General features: G+C 39.8%; 1 protein-coding gene across 4 annotated transcripts; it reads left to right on the forward strand.

Moving 5' to 3' along the window:
- The first annotated feature begins 11004 nt into the window (after window positions 1-11004).
- ALAS1 (5'-aminolevulinate synthase 1) lies at window positions 11005-22440 on the forward strand. 4 transcript variants are annotated; one of them, XM_024195713.2, is made up of 11 exons: window positions 11005-11049; window positions 11903-12118; window positions 13840-14058; window positions 15209-15358; window positions 15508-15730; window positions 16346-16530; window positions 17629-17808; window positions 17955-18119; window positions 19788-20056; window positions 20689-20851; window positions 22143-22440. In XM_024195713.2, exons 2-11 carry the CDS (start codon window positions 11920-11922, stop codon window positions 22301-22303), a joined length of 1914 nt encoding a protein of 637 aa, XP_024051481.1. In that variant the 5' UTR covers window positions 11005-11049; window positions 11903-11919; the 3' UTR covers window positions 22304-22440. The 4 variants fall into 4 exon arrangements, with proteins under 4 accessions (XP_024051481.1, XP_024051483.1, XP_024051480.1 ...); XM_024195715.2 differs by having other exon boundaries at window positions 11013-11044; XM_024195712.2 differs by having other exon boundaries at window positions 11033-11369.
- The last annotated feature ends 889 nt before the right edge of the window (window positions 22441-23329 follow it).

Genomic DNA, 23329 nt, shown 5'->3' on the forward strand with positions numbered 1-23329 from the left:
CTTATTATCATGTTTTTATAAAACCATATAGACTGCACAACGTCACACCTCCCAAATACTGGTGGCCAATAATGTACATATAGCATAACACCTGCTGGGTAGCTTTAGTCCTTTAGGACTAGTAATGAGGGCATTTCATCTCTGAGTATTATGGTATTTCTTACACTGGAGTGGGCCAATGGTTGCATGAGGCTTTCTAAGAAAGCTAGAGATTGCCTAAGAAGTGGTGTTGAGCTTTACCAGGGTTTTCCGTCAATTTGTATCTGAGTTTGGTCAGAGGAGAATATGGGATCCTAGAAGTTTACCGGTAGATGAAGTCAAGGAGTAGTAACTGAGTTTTTTGTCAACTTAAAAATATTGGGCCAGAACCTCAGCTGGTGTAAACTGGAATAGCTCCACTGAAGTCAATTGAGATTCACTGATTTGTGCCATCATTCTCACCCAATATTTCTGCCTTATTAAGAACACTCATAACTTTCTGTAACACCTGGCAGGAAAAAAAATCACTGCCACTTTCATGAGAGATGCCAAGGTGGCATAGACAACCCAGAAGGGTTACCTATTTCCTGGCGGGAAAGATGTTCAGTACTTTAATGTACTATTGGTGACATCAATAGTGAATTTTCATTCACTTTAGGAGGAGAAATGCCTAGGGAAGCACTCACGGTCCAACATGGAACAAATAAAGGAAGCAAGTACTACGCAAAAGAAAAGGTAACAAGCAGAGGCCAAAAACAGTCCTGACAATGCTGAAAATTACACTCGTACTCGAAAACCCACAAACATGTCATTTGAGAGAGAAGGAAGAGAAACCGACCCTGCAACTTAATAGAGAGGAACAAACTATAGGGAGTGACTGTATGAGAAAGTATGTGATAGAGAAACAACAAGGGTTGCTAAAAGCCCAGAGAAAAGCATGCCTTCTACATTCCTGCCATACAAAGCAAGATGAGAAAATATCTTTCACGCTTCCTTTGGGGAACATCAAACCAACAAATTGAGAATGCTGTGCACATTCCAACTCAGAAAGAGCTTGTAGAAAAAAATATGGAAACACCAAAAAAAGGTTAGATGATGGATTCAAAACCATTTGTAATCATTCAGGGTACTTGTGGCAACCAATTCAACAGCTAGCACAGACCCCACTTACTGTATAGGTAACTATTGTGATATTGAACGAGCATGGATCTTTCACAGCAGTGAATACTATTTACTGGGCAGAATCTTAAATACCCAGTAATATTTCAGCCTAGTATGCTGTTGCAAGGGTGTTTTGTGTACTCCTGCTGTGAAACTGTACTGCTTCAGTCTAATAAAGAGCAAACCAACCATATAAAATGGAAGATTTCTGGTGAGAGCAGTGTTCTTTTGACAGTGTTAAAGCTATCTTTGTAATCTGGGGCTGTCAATGGGTATTTGTTCATTTCTCCACTGGGGGATGGGGAGCAAAGTGCTCACTCTCTGGTGGCATAATATATACATTTATTTTAATGATGGATCAGTTATGGCTTACTGCTTTTGATGAAAGTTCCACTGTGTTCTGTAAAGGGATGTGCCCTTCTTGGGAAAAGACTGGCTTTCCAGATTTTGTCATTCTACTGGGTTAATCCACGTAGAGGGATATGTTCCATTTCATATGTTCTATAACGTAATAGGTGTCCACAACGTTTGTTTTTAAAAGGTTGGTACTTAGTGGGTCATTGTGATCTATTTTTAGTGGCCTGAATAGTTAAGCTGATGTGTCACAGGTAACATAGTTACCGGGTAGAATTTTGGATTTGAGTACTTCTACTACATACCATATGTGCAAATCCTTCCTCAACGCACAGCAAAAATATATGAAAAAAGGATGCTTACTCCAATTAACTGACTTTCATCCTGCCAACTCAGCTACAATTCAGATGTTTAAAATATTATGGTCCATGTCCTGGATCGTGAAAATGTCCATCAGACCACTCTTCAGTGTAATTTACACTATTACATACACTTGTCAAAATTGCCAGCATCACAAACTATCAGATCAGAACAGTGTTTTGACTGCCAGAAAATCAATTACACTTCCAGAACTCAAATTCAAATGAATTTGAAGATCCAAGTCCAAAATGTAATGACTTATTTTGCGATATTCTGACCTTGCTCTCCACCTTGTATATTTCTTCTGCTTTACAGATTGAACAAGATTTATCAAAAATGAAAACACAATATATTAACTTCAATAATCAGAGTCATTGCTATATGCATCCGAAGAAGTGGGCTGTAGCCCACGAAAGCTTATGCTCTAATAAATTTGTTAGTCTCTAAGGTGCCACAAGTACTCCTGTTCTTATTGCTGACACCAACTCCTACAAAACAAAAGCAATTGTCTTCCGCTCTGGGGCTGCTGTCACCTGAGTAAGAGGAGAACATATTTGGCATGAATGTAATGATTCTGTTATTACTCCTTGTCTCCATCTACCAGTAAAACTCTGGGATACATATTATCCCCCTCCGAGCAAACTTGAAATACAAATTAACTGCAAACCATGATCAAAATCAACACTTCTTATGCCATCTCTAACTTTCTTGTAAAGCATCATGCAACCGTGGAACCCATTTATTGTAAGAAATACCATAGAAAACTCAGCTGAATATTCCTGATATCGTTAGGAGTTGTTGTTTTCCAAAATAGACCAGATTAGTATGTTTGTTTTTTTGTTTCTGGACCTATTATAAAGGCCATCATTTTCCTTGTGTTCTGAATCGATTAAGATTAAAATTTGCTGTTTCTCCTTCTTATATACACATACACATGGGTTTGTTGTGTGCCACTGAGAACATAAGAACTGCCATACTGGGTCATACCGAAGGTCCATCTAGCCCAGTATCCTGTCTTCTGACAGTGGCCAATGCCAGGTGCCCCAGAGGGAATGAACAGAACAGGTAATCATCAAGTGATCCATCCTGTCGCCCATTCCCAGCTTCTGGCAAACAGAGGCTAGGAACACCATCCCTGCCCATCCTGGCGAATTGCCATTGATGGACCTATCCTCCATGAACTTATCTTGTTCTTTTTTTATAGTCTTGGCCTTCACAACATCCTCTGGCAAGGAGTTCTACAGGTTCCACAGGTTGACTGTGCATTGTGTAGTTTTTGGTGGTTCTGACGGCAAGGCCTTTCTTCTGTAATCTAACCCTTTCTTCCTCCTCTTTCATACCCCATTCTTGGTTGCGGTCACTCATTGTATCTTTACTAGGGCTGTTGATTAATTGAAATTAACGCACACGATTAACTCAAAAAAATTAATCGTGATTAATCTCAGTTTTAATCACACTGTTAAACAATAGAATACCAATTGAAATTTATAAAATATTTTGGATGTTTTTCTACATTTTCATATATATTGTATTCTGTGTTGTAACTGAAATCAAAGTGTATATTTTTATTATAAATATTTGCACTGTAAAAATGATAAATGAAAGAAATAGTATTTTCAGTTCACCTCATACAAGTACTGTAGTGCAATCTCTGTTGTGAAAATGCAACTTACAAATGTAGATTTTTTGTTACATAACTGCACTCAAAAACAAAACAATGTAAAACTTCAGAGCCTACAAGTCCACTCAGTCCTCCTTCTTTTTCAGCCAATCACTAAGAGACAAACACGTTTGTTTACATTTACAGGAGATAAGGCTGCCCTCTTCTTATTTACAACGTCACCAGAAAGTGAGAACAGGCATTTGCTTGGCACTTTTGTAGCCAGCATTGCAAGGTATTGACATGCCAGATATGCTAAACAGAAGTCTTAAAAGAGCAACACTCTGATACAAAAACTAAAAAGGAAAAACTATCTTCTGCTGGTGGCATCTGACTCAGATAATGAAAATGAACATGCATCGGTCTGTACTGCTTTAGATTGTTATCGAGCAGAACCTGTCATTAGCATGGACTCATGTTCCCTGGAATGATTGTTGAAGCATGAAGGGACATATGAATCTTTAGTGCATCTGGCACTTAAATATCTTGCGATGCCAGCTACAACAGTGCCATCCGAACGCCTGTTCTCACTTTCAGGTGACATTGTAAACAAGTGGGCAGCATTATCTCCTGCAAATGTAAACAAACTTGTTCGTCTGAGTGATTGGCTGAATAAGAAGTAGGACTGAGTGGACTTGCAGACTCTAAAATTTTACATTGTTTTGTTTTTGAATGCAGTTTTTTTGTACATAATTCTACATTTGTAAGTTCAACTTTCATGATAAAGCCATTGCACTACAGTACTTGTATTAGGTGAACTGAAAAATACTTTTGTTTTTTACAGTGCAAATACTTGTAATCAAAAATAAATATAAAGTGAGCACTGTACACTTTGTATTTTGTGTTGTAATTGAAATCAATATATTTGAAAATGTAGAAAACATCCAAAATATTTAAATAAACTGTATTCTATTAATGTTTAACAGCACAATTAAGCGCGACGAATTTTTTTCATCGCACAACGAATTTTTTTCATTGCGCGACAGCCCTAATCTTTATTAATATTTAGGCCAAGATCATGAAAATTACTCAATGCAAGCAGATTCTTGTGCCCACACAGAACCCCATTGACCTTCATGGGGCTCCACATAGGCACAGAGTTTGCTCATATGGGAAAATTTGGAGAATCTGGGCCTCAGATTGTAGATTCTCTATGGCAGGGAATGTCTCTTTTTTTTCCCCCCTTTTTTTCTTAAAGCACTTAACACTGTTCTGGGGGCTGTACGAATAGGTAATGCATTTTTAAGGCACTCTGCATTTTTCAGTCTAATGGAATAAGAACATGGATGGGAATTGGGAAATATGGGTTTGGCACTTTATTTCTGACATTGACTGCATGACAGTGGACAAGTCGCTTAACCACTCTGCATCTCTAAAATGGGAATGGCCTACTTTTGTAAAGCATCTTTAGATCTGCTAATGAGAGAGCTATACGTTCTGTGTCTCCTCTTCTAACTCAATGGGCAAAGAGAAAAAGCACAATTGCTTTTACTTCACAATTTTCCATATGGACCAATAGGGCAGAAAACCACTAAGGACAAAACCACTTATATGGGGGAGGGGAATGAATCCTATTTGTAGCACTGGGCCTGGGTTTAAGTTTTGCCCATGTTCCTGCTGAGCTAGTAATTTATATACTGTCTTGCTCTATTAAAGCAGGAGGCAGGCAATGGTTTTCAGTCTAACCGTGTTAAAGAAGCTATTGAAATCTCTTCTTTGGAAGCACAAAAATCCCTCAGCACCTACCTCACTAAAAAGCAGGGTATAGAGGCTTTAATCACTAATAGGTGTATCTGACTGGAGTGAGAGTTGCAAACTTGCTATTCAAGTTTTTGTTTCCAGGAATATTAGACAAACCTGCCTTGAAAAAAGGGGCAGTGCTCCTATTGGCCTTTTTTAAAAGGCAACTTTCTTCTGAACTATTTTTACTGTATGCTTAAAAAAAAAGGTATCTTCAGCAGTGGTGTTTTCTGGATTCCTGCAGTATCCTGGTTGGCCCCGGCCTGGGATTTTCCCTTGCAGATTTGGGGTCAAATCTTGCAAGAAGTTGAGTGCCCTTCACTCCAGTTACTCAAATGGGGAGCAAGGCAGAATTGGGCCCCTGAATTCCAATTCACATACCAAAACAAACATTTCCTTGTATGTAGTTGCCTGATAAAGAATTGCTCAATATCTTGGATCAAAGTCTGACCTATGTTACACCTGTGCTACCCCAGTGAAATCAGTGAGTAGCACAAGAGGGACTTGTCAGGGTAATCTTTTTATAAATATAGCTAAAAAGGATCCAAAATTACAGCCTACCTTTGCGTCGGGGGGCTGGTAGCTGGATTGTACAGACCATCTTTCCTAATACAGAAGTCTTCATTTAATAAGTAGAGCTGGATGAGACACAGTTTTCTCATCCTGAGTTTTTTGAAAAACTTTCCCATTCTGAATTGGGACAAAGCTGAAATCTCAAATTTCATGAACCAAAATTCCTGAAAGAGTTTTTTGTTTGGGTCTATCAAAACATTGCATTTTGATCTTTTCACCTTTTCTAAATTTAGTAAAAATCTCAATCAAAATAGTTTTGATTCTTCGCTAAAACTTTTTTCAAAAATGGGAGGATTTGATAACTTAAACTTTTTTCCCAGTAACTTTTTGAGTTGGGAGATGTATCAAAACTGACCATTTTGCAAACAGTTTAGGCTTTGACTCATTGATAGTTTTTGGCAAGAAAGGGATTGTTGAAAAATTTCCAACCAGTTCTATTAGTAAAGCTTTTTTCCATCTTAGCAATAAAAGCAAAAAAACCCACAAATGAACTTGTCACTAAATCATAATGCGCTTTAATTAAAACCCCTTTGTCACCTTTTATAAATTTCAGCTTTTAGTGCCAGCTTTACTGGTTTCACGCACAACACTTAAACTCTGGGAATACTACAAAATGCGATCACCTTACTTTTCTTTTTTTCTCCCTTTCTCTGTCTTCCTGCCTGCTTTCCTTTCTGCAGACAAGCAGGAAGGTAGAATAGTAGACACATTCCCCTCCCACCTATTCTCCTTCTCATTAGACGCCCTGACCTTCCCAATGTGAAGCATTCTTTGGCAGCCTTCCAGCACCCAGCAAGTGCAGTAAGAATCAAGTTAACTGTACTCCAAAACTATTTAACTTAACTCAACTCCAGTCACCTACAAGGTTAAATATTTTTCTTTCACAACAGATATTTTTATATTTAACCACAAGAATCAATGTTCAAATCATATATGAGGAGTCTGATTTAAGACCAAAGAATCTAGGAATATTTAAAGATATCGCTGAAAGTTTCCTCGCTATTTGGAGATTTTAGTAACTTCGCCAAGGTCATTCTAACCCTGATCCAACTTTTTTTTTAAACAGGGTCCATCAGACATACCCTACCACTCTCCTCATTTTTGTTTAATTGACCAGATTTCTTTGTGGCTTACTTTGCTTTATTTTTCATAGATTCAGAGACTAAGGCCAGAAGGGACCACATTTTTAAGTATAAAAGCAATAGTTGACTGATTCCAAGTAGCACAGTGGGTTAGTTCACTAGCCTTTCATCCCTAGACCTGGAGATATAACAAGACGCAGCTTGTTAGGACTGAGAAGCATTGTAAGATTTTTGTGAAGGCACAGAATCAGAGTAGCTAGTGGTAGTTACGACTTAGATTTGAGATGCACTGGCAGAACACTGCAAGAAATTTTTGCATGGCACTTGTCCTCACAGGGTATCCTGCTCTAAATACCACTAGTCCCTCTAACTTCATGAGCACAATGTTTTTTATTTTAAAGGGAGTGCGGAAAGGGGGGAAGATGTGTAAATCCAACAAATCTGCATCAATATCCATATAAGAAATAGTCCTATAGGCATGATCTAAAATAATTCTTGTTTTACTTGGGGTCAGCTGCTTCAATTGTAGTTTAAATTCTGTTAACGTTTCAAGACATTAATGGAAAGAAAATATCTCTTCACAATTAAATTTGGCAACCAGTCTCCTCACAGGTGGGAAATATTTTCCCAAATAAATTGCAATGATGGAAAGTTTGATAGAAATAAGAAGAAAAATTTCAAACTTTTTTGAAGCTTTAATAGGGAGAGGAAAGGTCACTAGTTCAAAATAAGGAGCAAGTCCTCTTTAAAAGAAGTGTTTAAAAATACATTCTAACTAACTCTCACATTTGGCATCATTTGAATATTGGAGGCATGCCACTACTGCAATTGGAGTCAAATTAGGAAAAAGAGCACTGCTTTCTGTACATGACTGAACTTGATGAGGAATCATGGCCGGGGGGGACCTTGTCCTGATAATATCAAGCAGTGAACCACTGTCCTGTTTTCATGCCCCCATCTAATCCATATAAAAATACCTATTGAGGTTCCATGTTAAATGAATTTCTGATATGCAAGACTGCTTTTTATTCAATAAAACAAGAAATCACACTTGATTTTGAACAAAATTTTGAATGCACCTAACTTTGAGTACAACCAGGTAATAGGCTTTGATAAGACACTTCGTCCTTGCATTCAGTTTATTATTGTCATTCTCATTTTGTTTCTCCTTGTGGTAATTTAAGTGTAAAATCGCCATTGATGGCAATGGACTGCAACCTGGTGGATAGTGTCTTTGCATTCTACAGCCAAGAGTGAGTTCAAATCCTGTTTGTTTTATTGGTATCAAAAATTTTGACCCATGTAGTCTAAGATTCTTACTACTTAAGCAAAAAAGTCATTTAAACATTTTACATGTAGAAAAAACTTCAATCATAGAACATTATTGATTAAAAGGCCAAATTCCATCCTGGACAATACTGGACAGTAAGAAGATGAGTTAGCCCTGATTCTTAATAGCTAGCTCTTTTAATGAGACATCTTAACCACAAACCACATCATAAAGTTGAAAAGCTGCAAGTTTTTCAACAACTTCTGGAGTTGTAATATAGCCTCAGCCACTAACTGGGTGGTATCAGGCAAATAGCCTGTCAGTTTTCCCAGTTACAAATGGGATTTTTACTTTAAGGATCAGCCTGTAACATCTCCATATCTCTTTGAAAATGTAAATTGCTCTGTAGGGACAGATTTTCAAGTGTTCAGCACCCTCAATTCTACACAAGTTCTTACACCACCCTCCTCATCACCATAATATCCAAGCACCTCCCCAAAGTGCATTAAGGTCACATTTGGTTCAGCTGGGGTTAAACTTTCAAAAGAGATCAGTTCCCTTTTAGACACCTAAATTAAGCGTTCAGGCATTTAAAGTGAGGTGCTGACCACTTTTGGAAATCTGGCTTGCACATCTTAAGAATTCTTGATCTCAAAAAAAAAAAAAAAAAAAAAAAAAAAATAGTATTACTCAAAGTAATATTATCTTCCATGAAATTCCAAGCAAATACATGTACTGTTGAATAAAAACAGAACCAAAACTGCATGGTCATTATCTCACCAGTATTAATGATCACTTTCACATGAGGCCAACAAAATACTGAACTTTTATGGAGTGCTTTTAATAACCTAAATGCTAGTGCCAAGAAAATCACCAAATGTGATATATAAAAGGGTAGATTGCACTGGTGATTGAAGAGTGAAATATCTACTAAATCTTCAGAATAACTGATGAACTGTAAATTAAAAGATAATGCTGCACTGGTCAGTTCACTTACTGCTGTCGTTTGTTTTCATGGGTATCTATCAATTTCCCCCTTTCTTGCTCTGTCCTCACCCCTAGACAATGGTGCAGAGCTGCCTGTTTTCTCCTGTTAGCATCAGAGTTTAACAAAAAGTGTCAATGTTTGAACAAAACAAACCCTTGTTTACATTAGGTGTAGCTTGAATGAGGTAAATAGTAAAGATCCTGTTATTAATGCTGAATACTATTTATTTCCTTAAACGTAATTCAAAATGAAGTTGTCTCTTAGCTAGGAACTGGGAGGAGTGTCTTACAGCAGAAGTAAACAAAAGTTGGCCTCATTCTAGTGCTTTTTTTTTTTTTAATTAATCAAAGGACTTAAGGCACCCTACATGTAATAAGCCTGGCAGTGCCTTAGAGTGGGGGTGATGGAAGGACATGAGAAGCAACAGTACATAAGCAAGGGTAACAGTCCTTAAAAGCAGAGGTGGATATCCAGTCTTCCTGTATCTATGAGCTGGGTTTTGAGGAGCAGAGGAGTCACTTATCTATTGTCTCCCTCCTATAAATTTTTTTTTAATGGAGATATCCTATCTCCTAGAACGGGAAGGGACCTTGAAAGGTCATCAAATCCAGCCCCCTGCCTTCACTAGCAGGACCAAGTACTGATTTTGCCCCAGATCCCTACGTGGCCCCCTCAAGGATTGAACTCACAACCCTGGGTTTAGCAGGCCAATGCTCAAACCACTGAGCTATCCCTCCCTCTACAAGACAGCATGGGCAGGTGCCATATTCCACCTATGTGTCTTGCTATCAAGTCTTAGACCCACATATGGCTGATGTGACATTTATCTTACTTTTGTGGAATATCTGTCCATAGCACCTTTCATGGTAGAAGTTCAAAGCCCTTTATTTACTATTTGCATTGTAGCAGGGCTGAGGAGCCTTAGTCAATTGTGCCAGGTGTTGTACACACACAAAGGTAGCTCACTACTAGCTCCATTTTACAATAAATAAATCAAGCCCCTCAGTTCAAATATCTTCCCAAAACTTGCACAGGGCACCAGTAGCAGACCCAGAACTAGAACTTGGGAGGTGATTCCCAAACCCCTGTTCAACATTAGGTCACGTATTACATCACCACTTCTCACATGGAAACCCTGAATCACAAAGCTGAAGTAATGAAGTGCGTGTAAAGGGCAGGAAATGTAGCCTACAGCCTCCCTAGCTACTGCCCTGCCTCTCAACGGGGCTAGTGCTGCCTCCAGCTGTCCCCACGGTGGGGAAGGGGCAGTGCCCCTCCATTCTCCCCATACTAGCTTGAAGTGAGAGGCTGTTACTCCCTTCCTGTGGCAGATCCATATGCAGCCACCTTTCTCCCGGAACCTTGTTCAGTCGCAAGGCCCTAACTCCCAGGCCAAGCCGCCGCCAGGGAGCAGCCCGGTGGGTCCCCTTTTCCTCACCCAGCAGGTCCTTGTTCTCTCCCCGCTTCTGCCTTTGAGCTTCCCTCTTCTGCCCCCACTGCCCCGAGGCAGCGCCTAACTGCATCGCAGCTTCTGCCCCAGCTCTTCCCTTCCCGCCTCCCTTCCACCTGCCTCTGTCCCTTCCTCAACCCCCAGCCCCTCCGCCCCTGCCCCTCAGCAGCCAGCGCTGCACCACTTGCTCCCTCCTCCATGCAACGCGTAGGCACAGACGTGGGAAAGCAGGAGATCGCGCATGCGCTATAGTGCGGGAAGGGACTTGTGGGAGGGGCTGCGCATGCGCCTCTGCCGTGTGGCTGGAGGGGGGGGGGTACTGCTGGGCGTCGTCCTACTGTGCGCCTGCGCGGTGCTCGGGGCGATTATATAGGTAGCAGCGGCCCGAAAACATCGGAGGAGAGTCGGAGGAGCGGAACGGCAGCGAGTGAGGCGAGGTCACGCTCGGCGCGGGTCAGGCAGGGTCCTCGCGGGGCCCGCCGGCCGCGGCTGGTCCCGAGACTGGGGACGCTGCGCCGCCCCGGGGAGCGGGCGGGGATGTGGGGGCGCCGGGGACCCCTCCAGGCGCATGGCGCTCTCCGTGCGCGGCTTGCCAAGGCAGGCTGAGGTTCCCCCGGGGGCACTCAGCTCCATGCCGCTTTCCGCTGGCCCAGCACTCGGGGGAGCCGCCTAGGGCCTCTCCTCCGTGCGCCCCTCTTCCCCAGCGCCCTACGGCCCTAGTCTTCCTCCAGCCGCAGCCCGGTGTGACGGGGGTACGGTCAAGCTGAAATCGTATCCGTTACAAATAGTCCGGGGGGGGTACAACTGCCCCCCGGGGCGATTGTAAAATCGCTTTTTCGTATTGGTTTTGTGTTGTGCTCCCTCCCCTTGCGTGTGCAAGCCCAGGGACGCTAACCCAAAGTAAACCGGGGGAGGGGAGTAATTTTAAGTGTTGGCTTATTACAGTAATCTTACAGTCAGTTAAGAAACCCAACAGTTCCGTGAATAGGCTGCTGATGTCCATTTAAATGTGCCAGGGCTCTCCCTCCACTTCCTTTTGGAAGACTGTTGCTCAGCCCCCCTATGTCTCCTCGTTAAGAAGATATTTCTGATACTCTACCTGGTTCTTTGCTTAAGTCATCCCATTATTATTAGTAAATACCACACTGTACTGCTTTCCATCTGCTATAACCTAATTGTATTGTGTATTATTCAACTCTGAAGTAGTCTGGAAAATGGTTTTATATGTAAGAAATGATCTAACACTTACATTTAACATTGTTATCATTTCTATATTTTGCTACAGGATCAAAAAATCCAAAAATGGAAACTGTTGTTCGCCGCTGCCCCTTCCTGTCACGGGTATCCCAGGCTTTTCTGCAGAAGGCTGGCAAGTCACTGCTCTTTTATGCTCAGAGCTGCCCTAAAATGATGGAAGTTGGGACCAAGCCTGCTTCCCGTGCCCTGGGTACTTCAGTTGTTCACTGCCAACAAGCTGAAGAAACCACCTCACCCAATGACAGTCAGTGTCAATTTTGTGTTTCTTTTTATAGCTAGTTAATGATGTACAAGCTACCATATCCAGAAGCTTATTTATTTTAATCTAATTTTAAGCTTTCTCATCATAAGGCTTTTTAGATTCTACTTACAACTGTATTTATGTTTAATATTAGATCCCATCCTTTGCCTTTAATTTGTCAGGTTATGAGAGGCTGTACAGTAGAACCTCTCAATTGCCCCTAATTTTGCTTTCTCAGTGACTGGCATGAACACCTCAAAAAGACTGAAATGTTTACCAGTAAACATCTCAAAATGTTGTCCTTACTCAGTGTTGCTTATGTTCTTGTTCAAACACTTCAGTTTTCTTGTTTTGTTTTTAAAAAAAAAAAAAAAAAAAGACTGGTCTCTGATTTTAGTTTGTCTGGTTTATTAAACTTTGCTTTGAAGGTAAACTGCTTAATACTGTAAAATTCAGTGCCTTGCTTGTTGCACTTCGAATAGTGTTATGAGTTTGGAATTCTAAACTTTGGATTTGGTAACACATCTGAATCTTGGCTTTCTTGTAATACAGTAGAAGTGTAAATGAAATCCGTTTCAGTGTGTGCTACACACTGACCAATTGAATGGCAAATTGTGGGAGGGGGAACCTGGTTGTTTGAGGAACACACCACCTTCCAAAAACCTAGGAAATGCAGAAAATGCTATAATGCGCACCTTTTGCTGTGGGAGCAAAAGTGAAAAGGTATGCAGTATAGAAGAAGCAATGTTGTCTCCACAAGAGGAAAGTGAATTGTCCCTGGGGCTGTTGCAAAGCAGACCGTAAATTATTACAGGACCACTTTAGTTGGATATAATTTGCTCTTGTCAGATAACTTGCATCCTAGGTGCATTATTCTACAACATTCCATCCTTTAAACTTGCATGTACCTGCACTACGTTAATCTTCACTGGTAATGACCATAGGGTGGAAATCTGTAAGATTTCCAGGATGTCACTTTTATTCAATTGTTTTTCACAATAACAACCCTTGACTTGTTTAATAAATGCTAATGCTTCCTGCTTACGTAGACAAGGAAGAACTTTTTAAAAACACTTTGGGAACTGCCCAGCCAGAAGGAAACTTCTGGAAACTGTAACTGCCTGAGCTGGTGTACTCTCTAAGTATTTTGCTTAATCTTCTCTTAATCTTAATCAAACACTTACTGCTTAAAACTTAACATACTTCTTTGAAAGTAATTGGACTATTTTAAAACTGAAGTTCATACTCTGCAAACTCTAATGTAATGTCTGAGAGCAAAGTTCTGCTGATCATAACTATGTAATTGGTGCAAATCCAGGTCAGTAGAGTTCTCAGATATCTTATGATTTGTGGCTGTTTATTGACTCTGGTTGAGAAAATTCCCTAGAGGATTTATAATCAGAAATAGTAGGGGAGAAGGGGCAACTGGGAAACTGTCAGCTGAAAAAAATTTAAGTTGAAATTAACTCATCCACAAAGCACACTGTCTCCTCATTTGGGGAAGAGGCAATAGTATTGCACTCCAAGAAAATTTGGGTTTAAATGTTCATCAGATACTGAAAAGTCATACTTTGTGTGATAATACAAGTACAGATGGCTCAGTTGAGCAATTCTGAATGGCTTGTGGTTTAGTGTAATAGTTGTCAGAGAAGTTTTATGTTCTTGTGCAATCAGATCACCCCAGTTTCTGTTTTTTAACCCTTGTTTTGTTTCTCCTATCCAAGAGGCCAAAAATTCCAAAGATGTGTCCCAGGAGAACACCAGTGGATCCCAACTGCCTATTAGCCATCCACCTGCTGTTACTAGCCAGAGTACTAGTCAGAGCTCTGCCACTAAATGCCCTTTCCTGGCAGCTCAGATGAACCCTAGGAATAGTAATGTTTTCTGCAAAGCCAGCCTAGAACTCCAAGAGGATGTGCAGGAAATGCAGGCTGTAAGGAAAGGTATGTTTTTATGTATGCTGCAATAGACAGTGAAATATACTCTCTTGTAACACTCTGCTTGCTAGCACTAGTCTTAGCGATAAAAGCCAAGTTTGACATAATTGCTACCTTATAGGCCAGAGGGAGAGTCATGGGACACTGCAACAAAAGGATTTTATTGCAGAATATAGGAATTTTAATTGTGCTCATGCAGTGCTGTTTATATTACTCAGTTTGTTGTGTAATCTATTTTATACCAACTCCTTGGGTTGTTTTGTTCTGTTTTTGCAGCTGGGTTTAGTGAGAATTATGTTCTAATTGCAAAACAAATATGTCAAACTACAGCACTCTTTATCAGTTAGCTCTAAGAAATACCTCTTGATATTGCTTATAAAAATTCAATATGTAGAACACATTAGCATTGCTGCCTACATGAACATATTCAAAGAATTAAGCAGCTACAGGCTGGAAAGTGCAAAGCAGGACACTAGAGAAAAGAAGTAATTTAATAGAAACCACCTCCCTTCCACCCTGGACCGTCTTCTCCTTAGTATTTTGATTGTAGTAGTGCCTTATGGCCCTGATCAGAAATTGGTGTCCCATTGCACGTGTCACCAGACAAATAAGATTAGTAGTTTTGTCAAAACTTTGTGTTAAACGAAGGCTTTTCTTTCACCAATACTAAGTCTTGCTGCTTCCTCTGGAAGAAGTCAGTTTTTTCTTTACCCGTTCACTCCAGCTTTTCCAGTCTGCTGCAAGCCCTGGTAACAACGATCCATATCAATAGAACAGAAGCTTGGAATAATAGAGAAACACTTTTACCTACAACTAAAGCATGTGTTTGGCTCTCGTAGCCTACATACCAACTTCTTATGTCAACTGAATTGGTCCCAGACAATTATTGAATCTTCTCAATTGGACCTCAGTTTTTGTTAGACAAGATCTGATTTCACAAGGTCTGAGGAAAGTATGGCTTTCTCTTCAGCTTCTGAGTCTCATCGCTCTGCTTTAGTGTCTCAACTAAGATTTTTTTTTTTATTTTAAACAGTTTAAGATACTGGATTCATAACTTTTCATGGCAGACAATCTTTTGTATATCTTTTTGATATAAGATGGTGTCAAACTGACTTTAATAATCACTGGATTTCTTTGCAACATCTCAAATGTACAGAGTTTACTAAAACACCAGTGAATCCCACTGTGATAAACATCAAGACTTCTGGAGAAGAGCAGAATGGCTTGCTGAAGAAGTTCCAGGATATTATGTTAAAGCAAAAACCAGAAAGAGTGTCTCATCTGCTTCAGGATAACTTGCCAAAATGTAAGGATCAATCTTGTTTGATTAGCAAAATAAATTTGAATCTATTAGTCTGCTAAATCCATTTTTGCAGTATCCAGCTGCAGACAGCTCTTTTGACATTCAAAAGTGTTAATTCTTTCTTGTATTTAATAGCCTCTCTCCTCTTCTAGCTGTTTCTACTTTCCAGTATGATCAGTTCTTTGAGAAAAAAATTGATGAGAAAAAAAAGGATCACACGTACCGTGTATTCAAAACTGTGAACCGAAGGGCACAGGTCTTTCCTATGGCAGATGACTACTCTGATTCCCTTATCAGCAAAAAAGAGGTGTCTGTATGGTGCAGCAACGATTACCTAGGGATGAGTCGCCACCCTCGAGTGTGTGGAGCTGTTATGTAAGTAGTTCTATAACTTCAATTAAAAGTAAAATGTTTGGTAACCACAAGGTATGCAGTGATCTACAGGAAACTAACTCAGAGTATTACTTTTTAGCACATGGATAATCCTCCCTTCTCACATGTTTGACTACTAACTGTCATAAAACAACTTAAAATATAGTTGGCTCTAGTGCTGCAACACTTTAAGTGGTGAACCCTGATATTCCTCCTTTGTGTATTTGGTTATATATGGGGGCTTATGGAAAACTGCTGGACAGCATACTGTAATTATCTTAACATGTCTCAGTACCTATTAAATATAGATAGCTCAGCATAAGGCAGTGGAGTCCTACAATTTTTGTAAGGGGCGCAGCTAGTAAATTGCATTAGCTTTGAGCTCATGAAGTTCCTTGCAAAACTTAATTTTGGCCTTCAAGATCCTTATTCAAACTGCAAACAAACACAGTTGCACCTCTTGTACCCATTTCTCTTTAACCACTACTGCTTTTATGTAAGTTATTAAGGAATGGTGGTTTCTTATGGAAGATAATGTCCCTCTTCCTGAATTGTTCACATGCAGCTGAGTCAAATAGTATTGATTAACACTGGTTCCCTTTTGAACGTTTCTTAAAGGGATACATTGAAACAACATGGTGCTGGAGCAGGAGGCACCAGAAATATTTCTGGAACAAGTAAATTTCATGTTGATTTGGAGCAAGAGTTGGCTGATCTCCATGGAAAAGATGCAGCATTGCTGTTCTCATCATGCTTTGTAGCTAATGATTCCACTCTCTTCACATTAGCTAAAATGTTACCAGGTGAGATCTGATGTACTGGATACTATGCAATGTAATACTACGTTCTGCAAATAAAATACCCTGAAATTTCATTGAAAACCAACTTCTTTCAGATAATACCTGAGATTCTGACCATTTTTTGGTCACTAAATATCACTTTTTTTTTAAAAGCAGTCTTCACTAATTTCTATTGTGGTGGCACCTAAACACCTTGATTAGGATTTGGGGCATTGTTCTATATACCATATTATAAGTTCATCAGGCTGCACCTGTATCAGACACATAGTGGGGGTTCAGACTACGAGCAGAGTGTCCAAGGTGGTGGTTGGTACATATCTCCGTTCCGTTTATTCTCTTTAATCTAAAAGTGAGGAACTTTAAAGGGTAGGGAAGGATGGAGAAGAGCAGGGAGAAAGGAGACTGGCAGTGGAGGGACTGAGTGAGAAGGACATGAGTTGAAAACAGAATCAACCAGAAAATGTCTGACCTTCAAACTGTAAAAGCAACCTGCTGATATCACGGGCTGAGGGGAGATATTGGAGGGATGGGTGGCAGCAAATGATGCCCAAGTTGGAGGTCTTCCTGCCCAGTTGCTGTAACTCCCTGCTGTTTCTAGAGGTTGGCTTCACTTCTGGAAAGACCTACTGTTTTCCCCACCCCATGTAGCTGCAGGTGGAAGGATGGTTTTTCCCCTGCTATAGTCCAGGATATGGTTAACGCTGGTAAACTGACTCTTTCCAATCTTGTATCTGCTGTTGCTGGAGAAATGTCTACAGTTAAGACTTCTGTAACTTCCAAATATAAAATTAACCTTAAAGTATATTTCTTTGGGATTGGGTGTTTACTTGTCTTAAGACAGTTATGCAAGTTAGTGTCTTAATTTCAGAAGCACTGTAAAGCAAAAATAAAAAATACAGCTATTTCAGTGGGTATCCTGTCTTAAATCAGAAACTTTGCGATAAAATATTTAACAAGAATTTCTATAGCGGCGACTCTCTTCTGGGGCTAAAACACAAATTTACCAGCACAATCCCATTTCATATAATTTTTAGGTAGCTGTACAATCTGTCCTCTTTCAGTACAGCCATAACTACTAGTAACCTTTGGTTGTCCCCTCAGGCTGTGAGATTTACTCAGATGCCGGAAACCATGCCTCCATGATTCAAGGAATTCGGAACAGCAGAGTGCCTAAGCACATATTTCGCCATAATGATGTCAATCATCTCCGAGAACTACTGAAAAAATCAGATCCATCTACTCCCAAAATTGTTGCATTTGAAACTGTTCACTCAATGGATGGTGAGTCTGTTTTAAAAAGCTTGTATCCTTTGTTAAATAGGTGACTTACTGAAACATAAATTGTCTTTTTCTTTAAGCTACAAAATATGTATATACCATCAAAAGCAAGAACTTGTGATTAATTGTGATTACTGTTTTGATCTCAGGTGCAGTGTGTCCATTGGAAGAATTGTGTGATGTAGCTCATGAGCATGGGGCAATCACTTTTGTAGATGAAGTACATGCTGTTGGGCTGTATGGAGCTCGGGGTGGTGGCATAGGCGATCGGGATGGAGTCATGCATAAAATGGACATAATCTCTGGAACACTTGGTATGTGTATCTTCTGGCCTTTTTAGTTACAAAAGTGTGTAAACTGTTTTTGTACAAATGCCAGCAAAGTTCACGCTGCAGACAAGGTGAAGGAATAAAATGAACTCAAATCATGTCAGTAAACTGACTTGTTCCTAGGAAGTGAAGCATGGGATTTTTAAAACTACCTGAATGACTAAGGCCTGGTCCACACTAACCCCCCACTTCGAACTAAGGTACGCAAATTCAGCTACGTTAATAACGTAGCTGAATTCGAAGTACCTTAGTTCGAACTTACCGCGGGTCCAGACGCGGCAGGCAGGCTCCCCCGTCGATGCCGCGTACTCCTCTCGCCGAGCTGGAGTACCAGCGTTGACGGCGAGCACTTCTGGGATCGATTTATCGCGTCTAGACAAGACGCGATAAATCGATCCCAAAGATCGATTGCTTACGGCCGGACCAGGAAGTAAGTGTAGACCTGCCCTTATGCTCACCAGTTCTATTAATTTTCAAAGGCACTTGTGCTAAGTCACTTAGGCTGATTCAAAAATGCCATCTGAAATGGTAAGTTAGCAAAATGACCCTAGTGGCATAGTCACTACACCTCTATCAGTGAATTCATGTGTGAGAAAGTTAATTGTGGTGCCGTGCTCTATATTTAGATCTTAACTCTCCTTTGTGTAAAGTGGAATGTTCCTAATCCAGAAACCTGAGATGGGAGTTATGTAAGGAGATTTGGCAAGAACTGAAAGAACCAAGAAAATTCTTTTGGATGCAACTCAGACTGTTTTTGAACTATTAGAGTTCAAATACTGGAAACTGTGAAAATCCGTTTAAACTGTGTACTTAAAAATATAGAGCAAGAGTTGAAACTCCACCTTAAACCAAATCACCACCACATGTTTTTCTAAGAATTTTATTTGCAATCTCAAACGTCAGCATGATATAAACAGAAAAATAGTGCAATAGGCTTCAGTTTAATTTGGCTTTGTTTTGGCCTTTAACTATTGGGTAATATTCTTTTGAAATGGTGATTACTGTACATGCCCAGTAGATTGCATGAAGCACATAAATAAGATGCAAAGAGAGGACAGGAGTGAGGGCTATTTTTAGTTATCTCAGGAATAGATTACCCATCTAAACCTGCTGGAGAAAAAAGCAGAGGTAGTGGAGTACAAATAATGGTCCTGAGTGTTTAAACTCATTTGGAGTAATAAAATATATTCTAATACTTACTGAATTTGTTTATTTTTGGGTAGGATTTACATTTTTCTTCACTGGCATTAAAATACAGTGCAAGAATCTTTTGTCCTAGGAAACACTAGTAGGTGCTGTTTGTGAATTTTTTTGTCTTAAACAATACTCTCGTAGCAGTCACATGGTTTCTTCATAACAGCGTGGGATTTTTGTGGGGTGGGGTGGAGTGGATTAACCTTGTCTTGTACTAATTTACCACTAATTTGTAAGCACTAGAATAAAATTGAGGACCCTTATTGTGTACTAAATTATTGGAAAGACCTAATTGTGTTGCTGATAGGAAGGTCAGGATTTGGAGTTCTACTTAAATGTTTGTGTCAGAATGATCTCCGAGTCCAAGAAAAAATAAGTACAACTGTCAGATCCTGGCTTGCAGTTATCTTTTCTAAAAAAGATAGAGTAAATAATCTTGACACGGTTTCTTCTTTTCAGGCAAAGCATTTGGTTGTGTTGGCGGGTACATTTCCAGTACAAGTTCTTTGATAGACACTGTACGTTCCTATGCTGCTGGCTTCATTTTCACAACATCCCTGCCACCCATGCTGTTAGCTGGTGCGCTTGAATCAGTTAGAACTCTAAAGAGTGCGGAAGGGCAAGTTCTTCGACGCCAGCACCAACGCAATGTTAAACTCATGAGACAAATGCTGATGGATGCTGGACTCCCTGTAGTACACTGTCCCAGTCACATCATTCCAATCAGGGTAACTAAACATTTATGGTGTCTTTTCTTTTTAAGTTTATGGAAAGATGTTCCACAAGAATAAACTTGTTTGTAGTACAGAAAATACCTGAAGCTGAATCTGACTTATATTCTTACACAGCATGTAAAGTGCATAGCTTATTTTAGGTTTTTGTAGTATGATGTAGGCTGAAGCTGAGGGTTTTCCTTAAATGACTAAAACCTGCTGTTTTTTTTAAAAAAAAAAATGTGCAGCAGGGTGTTAGCCAACAAATTGAACTGGCAAATGCTATAAGTTCCATTCACACTTAACTAACTTTGTACTTTCCTATTTGTACAATATACTAAATTTAAATATCTTCAAGTGTACAAAAATACATACTGAAGGAATTATTCATTGGAAGTATTCTGGCAAGAATACTAGAGGGAAGTTTTAAATTTCCCTTCTATACCATGTTCTGTTCTAATAAGCACAGGGAGGACAAAATGATGAAATTCTGATTTTTGTGGGTAGTCCATACTTAAACTGGAATTTTCCACAGATTGTGGCTTTTAACTAACTTTTCAAACCTATAAGGTTGTTTGGGATTATGTATTCTGATAATTACACATGCGTAGTTCGTTACCTTGAACTTGACCATTTTGTAAATCTAGGTTGCAGATGCTGCTAAAAATACTGAGATCTGTGACAGACTGATGAGTAAGCACAGCATTTATGTCCAGGCAATAAACTACCCCACAGTTCCACGTGGAGAAGAGCTACTGCGTATTGCCCCAACTCCTCATCACACACCTCAGATGATGAATTATTTCCTTGGTGAGTGAATGGACTCGGACAGAGTTAAGAACACTAGAGCATTTTATAGAATCTTCATTCTGAAGAATTACGATATGATCCCTGATCTATTGGTAACTTAAAGAAAATATCTACACCTTGCTTGGCCTAGCTGGGAAAGCTCACTTTGGAAGAAGATGAACTATTGCTACAAATGAAGTGTTAGAAAGTGCTGTCAATGTTTCCCATTGATTTGCCTTTGAGCATGAGTGGTGGTAGCCCTCTGTCTGAAAGCTACAAAATGCTGCAATACAAAAGCCCAGAGCAGTACTAAACCAGTCTTCAGCCATCTTATGGTTCTTTTACACATTCTAGTTTAAGGATATATATTTTTATAAACAGAGGTATTGTCTTATAGTGGATGCTTGTTTAATAGTGCTACTCTGTGATTTTGCAGTTTCCATAAGAAATCACCTAGTCATCTGTACATTTAATCAATATTTGTTACAGCAAAGTAGCCTGGTATCTCACCATTTAGTCCTGATTAATTTATACCAGTTAATAGCTGGAAAATGAGATTTGGGACTCCTGGATTTTTTTAACCTAGTGAGTCCAGGCAGAGCTGGGAAGTCTGCACAAGTGAGCCTCTCAGCCCAGTTAACAGAGTTGGCATGGCTCATGCTAGCACTCTAAAACTAGCTACGGAGACAGCATTTTGAAGTTGCAGCTTGGGCTGGAGCCTGGGTTCCGAAGATTATCGGGTGGGCTTCAGAGCCTGAGCCACAACTTCAAAGTGCTGTCTATACAACTATTTTTAGAGCACAACCCCAAGTCTGTTGACCTGGCATAGGCTTGCTTCCAGGGTATGTGTAGACAGACTATAGTGGCCCTGGGAATGTTTCCACGAATTCAGTTTAGTAAACCGTAAAATGGGGTAAAGGCTGTGACCATATTGAAAGGCTTTAAGTACTTTTTGATTCTCTGAAGAAAGGCAGTTCCATTTTATTATGGAATAAGAATAATGGGCTGTGGGTGGATGGATGGATGGATGGATGGATAGATAGATAGATAGATAGATAGATTCATAACTTTGAAGGTGAACTAGTGTCGGTATTTGAGAGCTTCCTCCACACCTTTCTTTTGCTAAGCAAAAGGTGTCAGGCATTTCAAGTAGGTAGCTTTTTGTTGTTTGTTTTGGGTTATTTTTACTTTCACCTCACCTCTAAACATTGCAATTCATCATTTGTAGTACTCAGTGTTTTGGAAAGCATTCTAGGTACTGAAAGCTTATTAAAATCAGAATATTCTTAAATGTCTTCCTTTTGTCTAACAGAGACACTGATGGCTACGTGGAAGAACGTTGGTCTGGAGTTGAAACCGCACTCTTCAGCAGAATGCAATTTCTGTAGAAGGCCTCTGCATTTTGAGGTGATGAGTGAAAGGGAAAGATCCTACTTCAGTGGCATGAGCAAACTAGTATCAGCTAGTGCTTGAGTAACCTGTTAACCTTGTCCATGTCTAGTCCTCTCTAATATCCAAATAGCCTTGGTAGCCTTTTTAAATTGCATATTAAATTATAACATTTTAATCAATAGTCTAAACATAGCTCTGAAAATAAAGTTTAAAAACACAGTGTCCTGCCTCTGTCCTTTTAAGCTCATTGCTGTTGTGTTGTGTTAGCCTTTACCAATAAAACTGTAGGATTAGTGGTCAGAAAAATAAAGTAGAACAAAAACAATCTCCATTCTAACACAACTCATTAGTATGTAGTTTCTGATTTACCATCTTATGCCAGTGTGACTATTTCAGTGAAAAATCATTAAATGGAACATTATATAAGCCTTTCTCTCCTCTCCACCCCCCCCCCCCCCCCCCCAAAGTTGAAAGGGAAAATTGTAATGAGAATTAGTGTGGATGCAGATCTGACCTGGCATACATCTTCCTGAGTTCAGGGCACTGGAACAGATTCAAGAGTGTAGTCCTCTATTTCTTGATAAGAACTTTTTTCCAGCTCAGGTGGCCTATGCAGGTTTAAAAAAAAAAAAAAAATTCTTAATTTTGTGCCATGTGATTAAACATTTAAAGTATAACACCTATACAATACCTTTTGGAACATTTACACCCTCTTCCCAGCAGTACCATCCCTCTGGCCTCAAAACAATAGGGAAAAAATAAGCTTGCATATTGTCCACTTGATCAATTTCCCTGAGGAAAGTACACAGTGCTTTTTCCTTCTCACACCTACAGAATTACTTCCTTTTGGAAATATGTACAAAAAAATTAGTCAAATAGTCCAGTAAATAAGTGTCAAACATTCTATGAACAAAGGTTTGGGATTGCTTGATATCACTACATCTAACACAGGGTTTGGAGTGATATAGTCAGCAAGCACAGCCTGGTGGGGGAGGGAACAAAGCATGTAGTATATAGCCCCTCTATGGGGCATGCGCACACTTGACTCAGCAGTTTTGACTGATAAGGGAAAAGTAGACCTAGTTCATCCAGTTTACTTAGTAGCAG

This window comes from Terrapene carolina, unplaced genomic scaffold (assembly GCF_002925995.2).
Source record: "Terrapene carolina triunguis isolate 2854851 unplaced genomic scaffold, T_m_triunguis-2.0 Scaffold232, whole genome shotgun sequence".
NCBI lineage: Eukaryota > Metazoa > Chordata > Testudines > Emydidae > Terrapene > Terrapene triunguis.

Bases quoted from the DNA above. Each gene is read 5' to 3' on its own strand.
- ALAS1 (XM_024195713.2), top strand. From the start codon at position 11,920: ATGGAAACTGTTGTTCGCCGCTGCCCCTTCCTGTCACGGGTATCCCAG. The intron at 14,059-15,208 runs GTATGTTTTTAT...TCAAATGTACAG, and splicing joins AATGCAGGCTGTAAGGAAAG to AGTTTACTAAAACACCAGTG. The intron at 16,531-17,628 runs GTGAGATCTGAT...TTGTCCCCTCAG, and splicing joins ATTAGCTAAAATGTTACCAG to GCTGTGAGATTTACTCAGAT.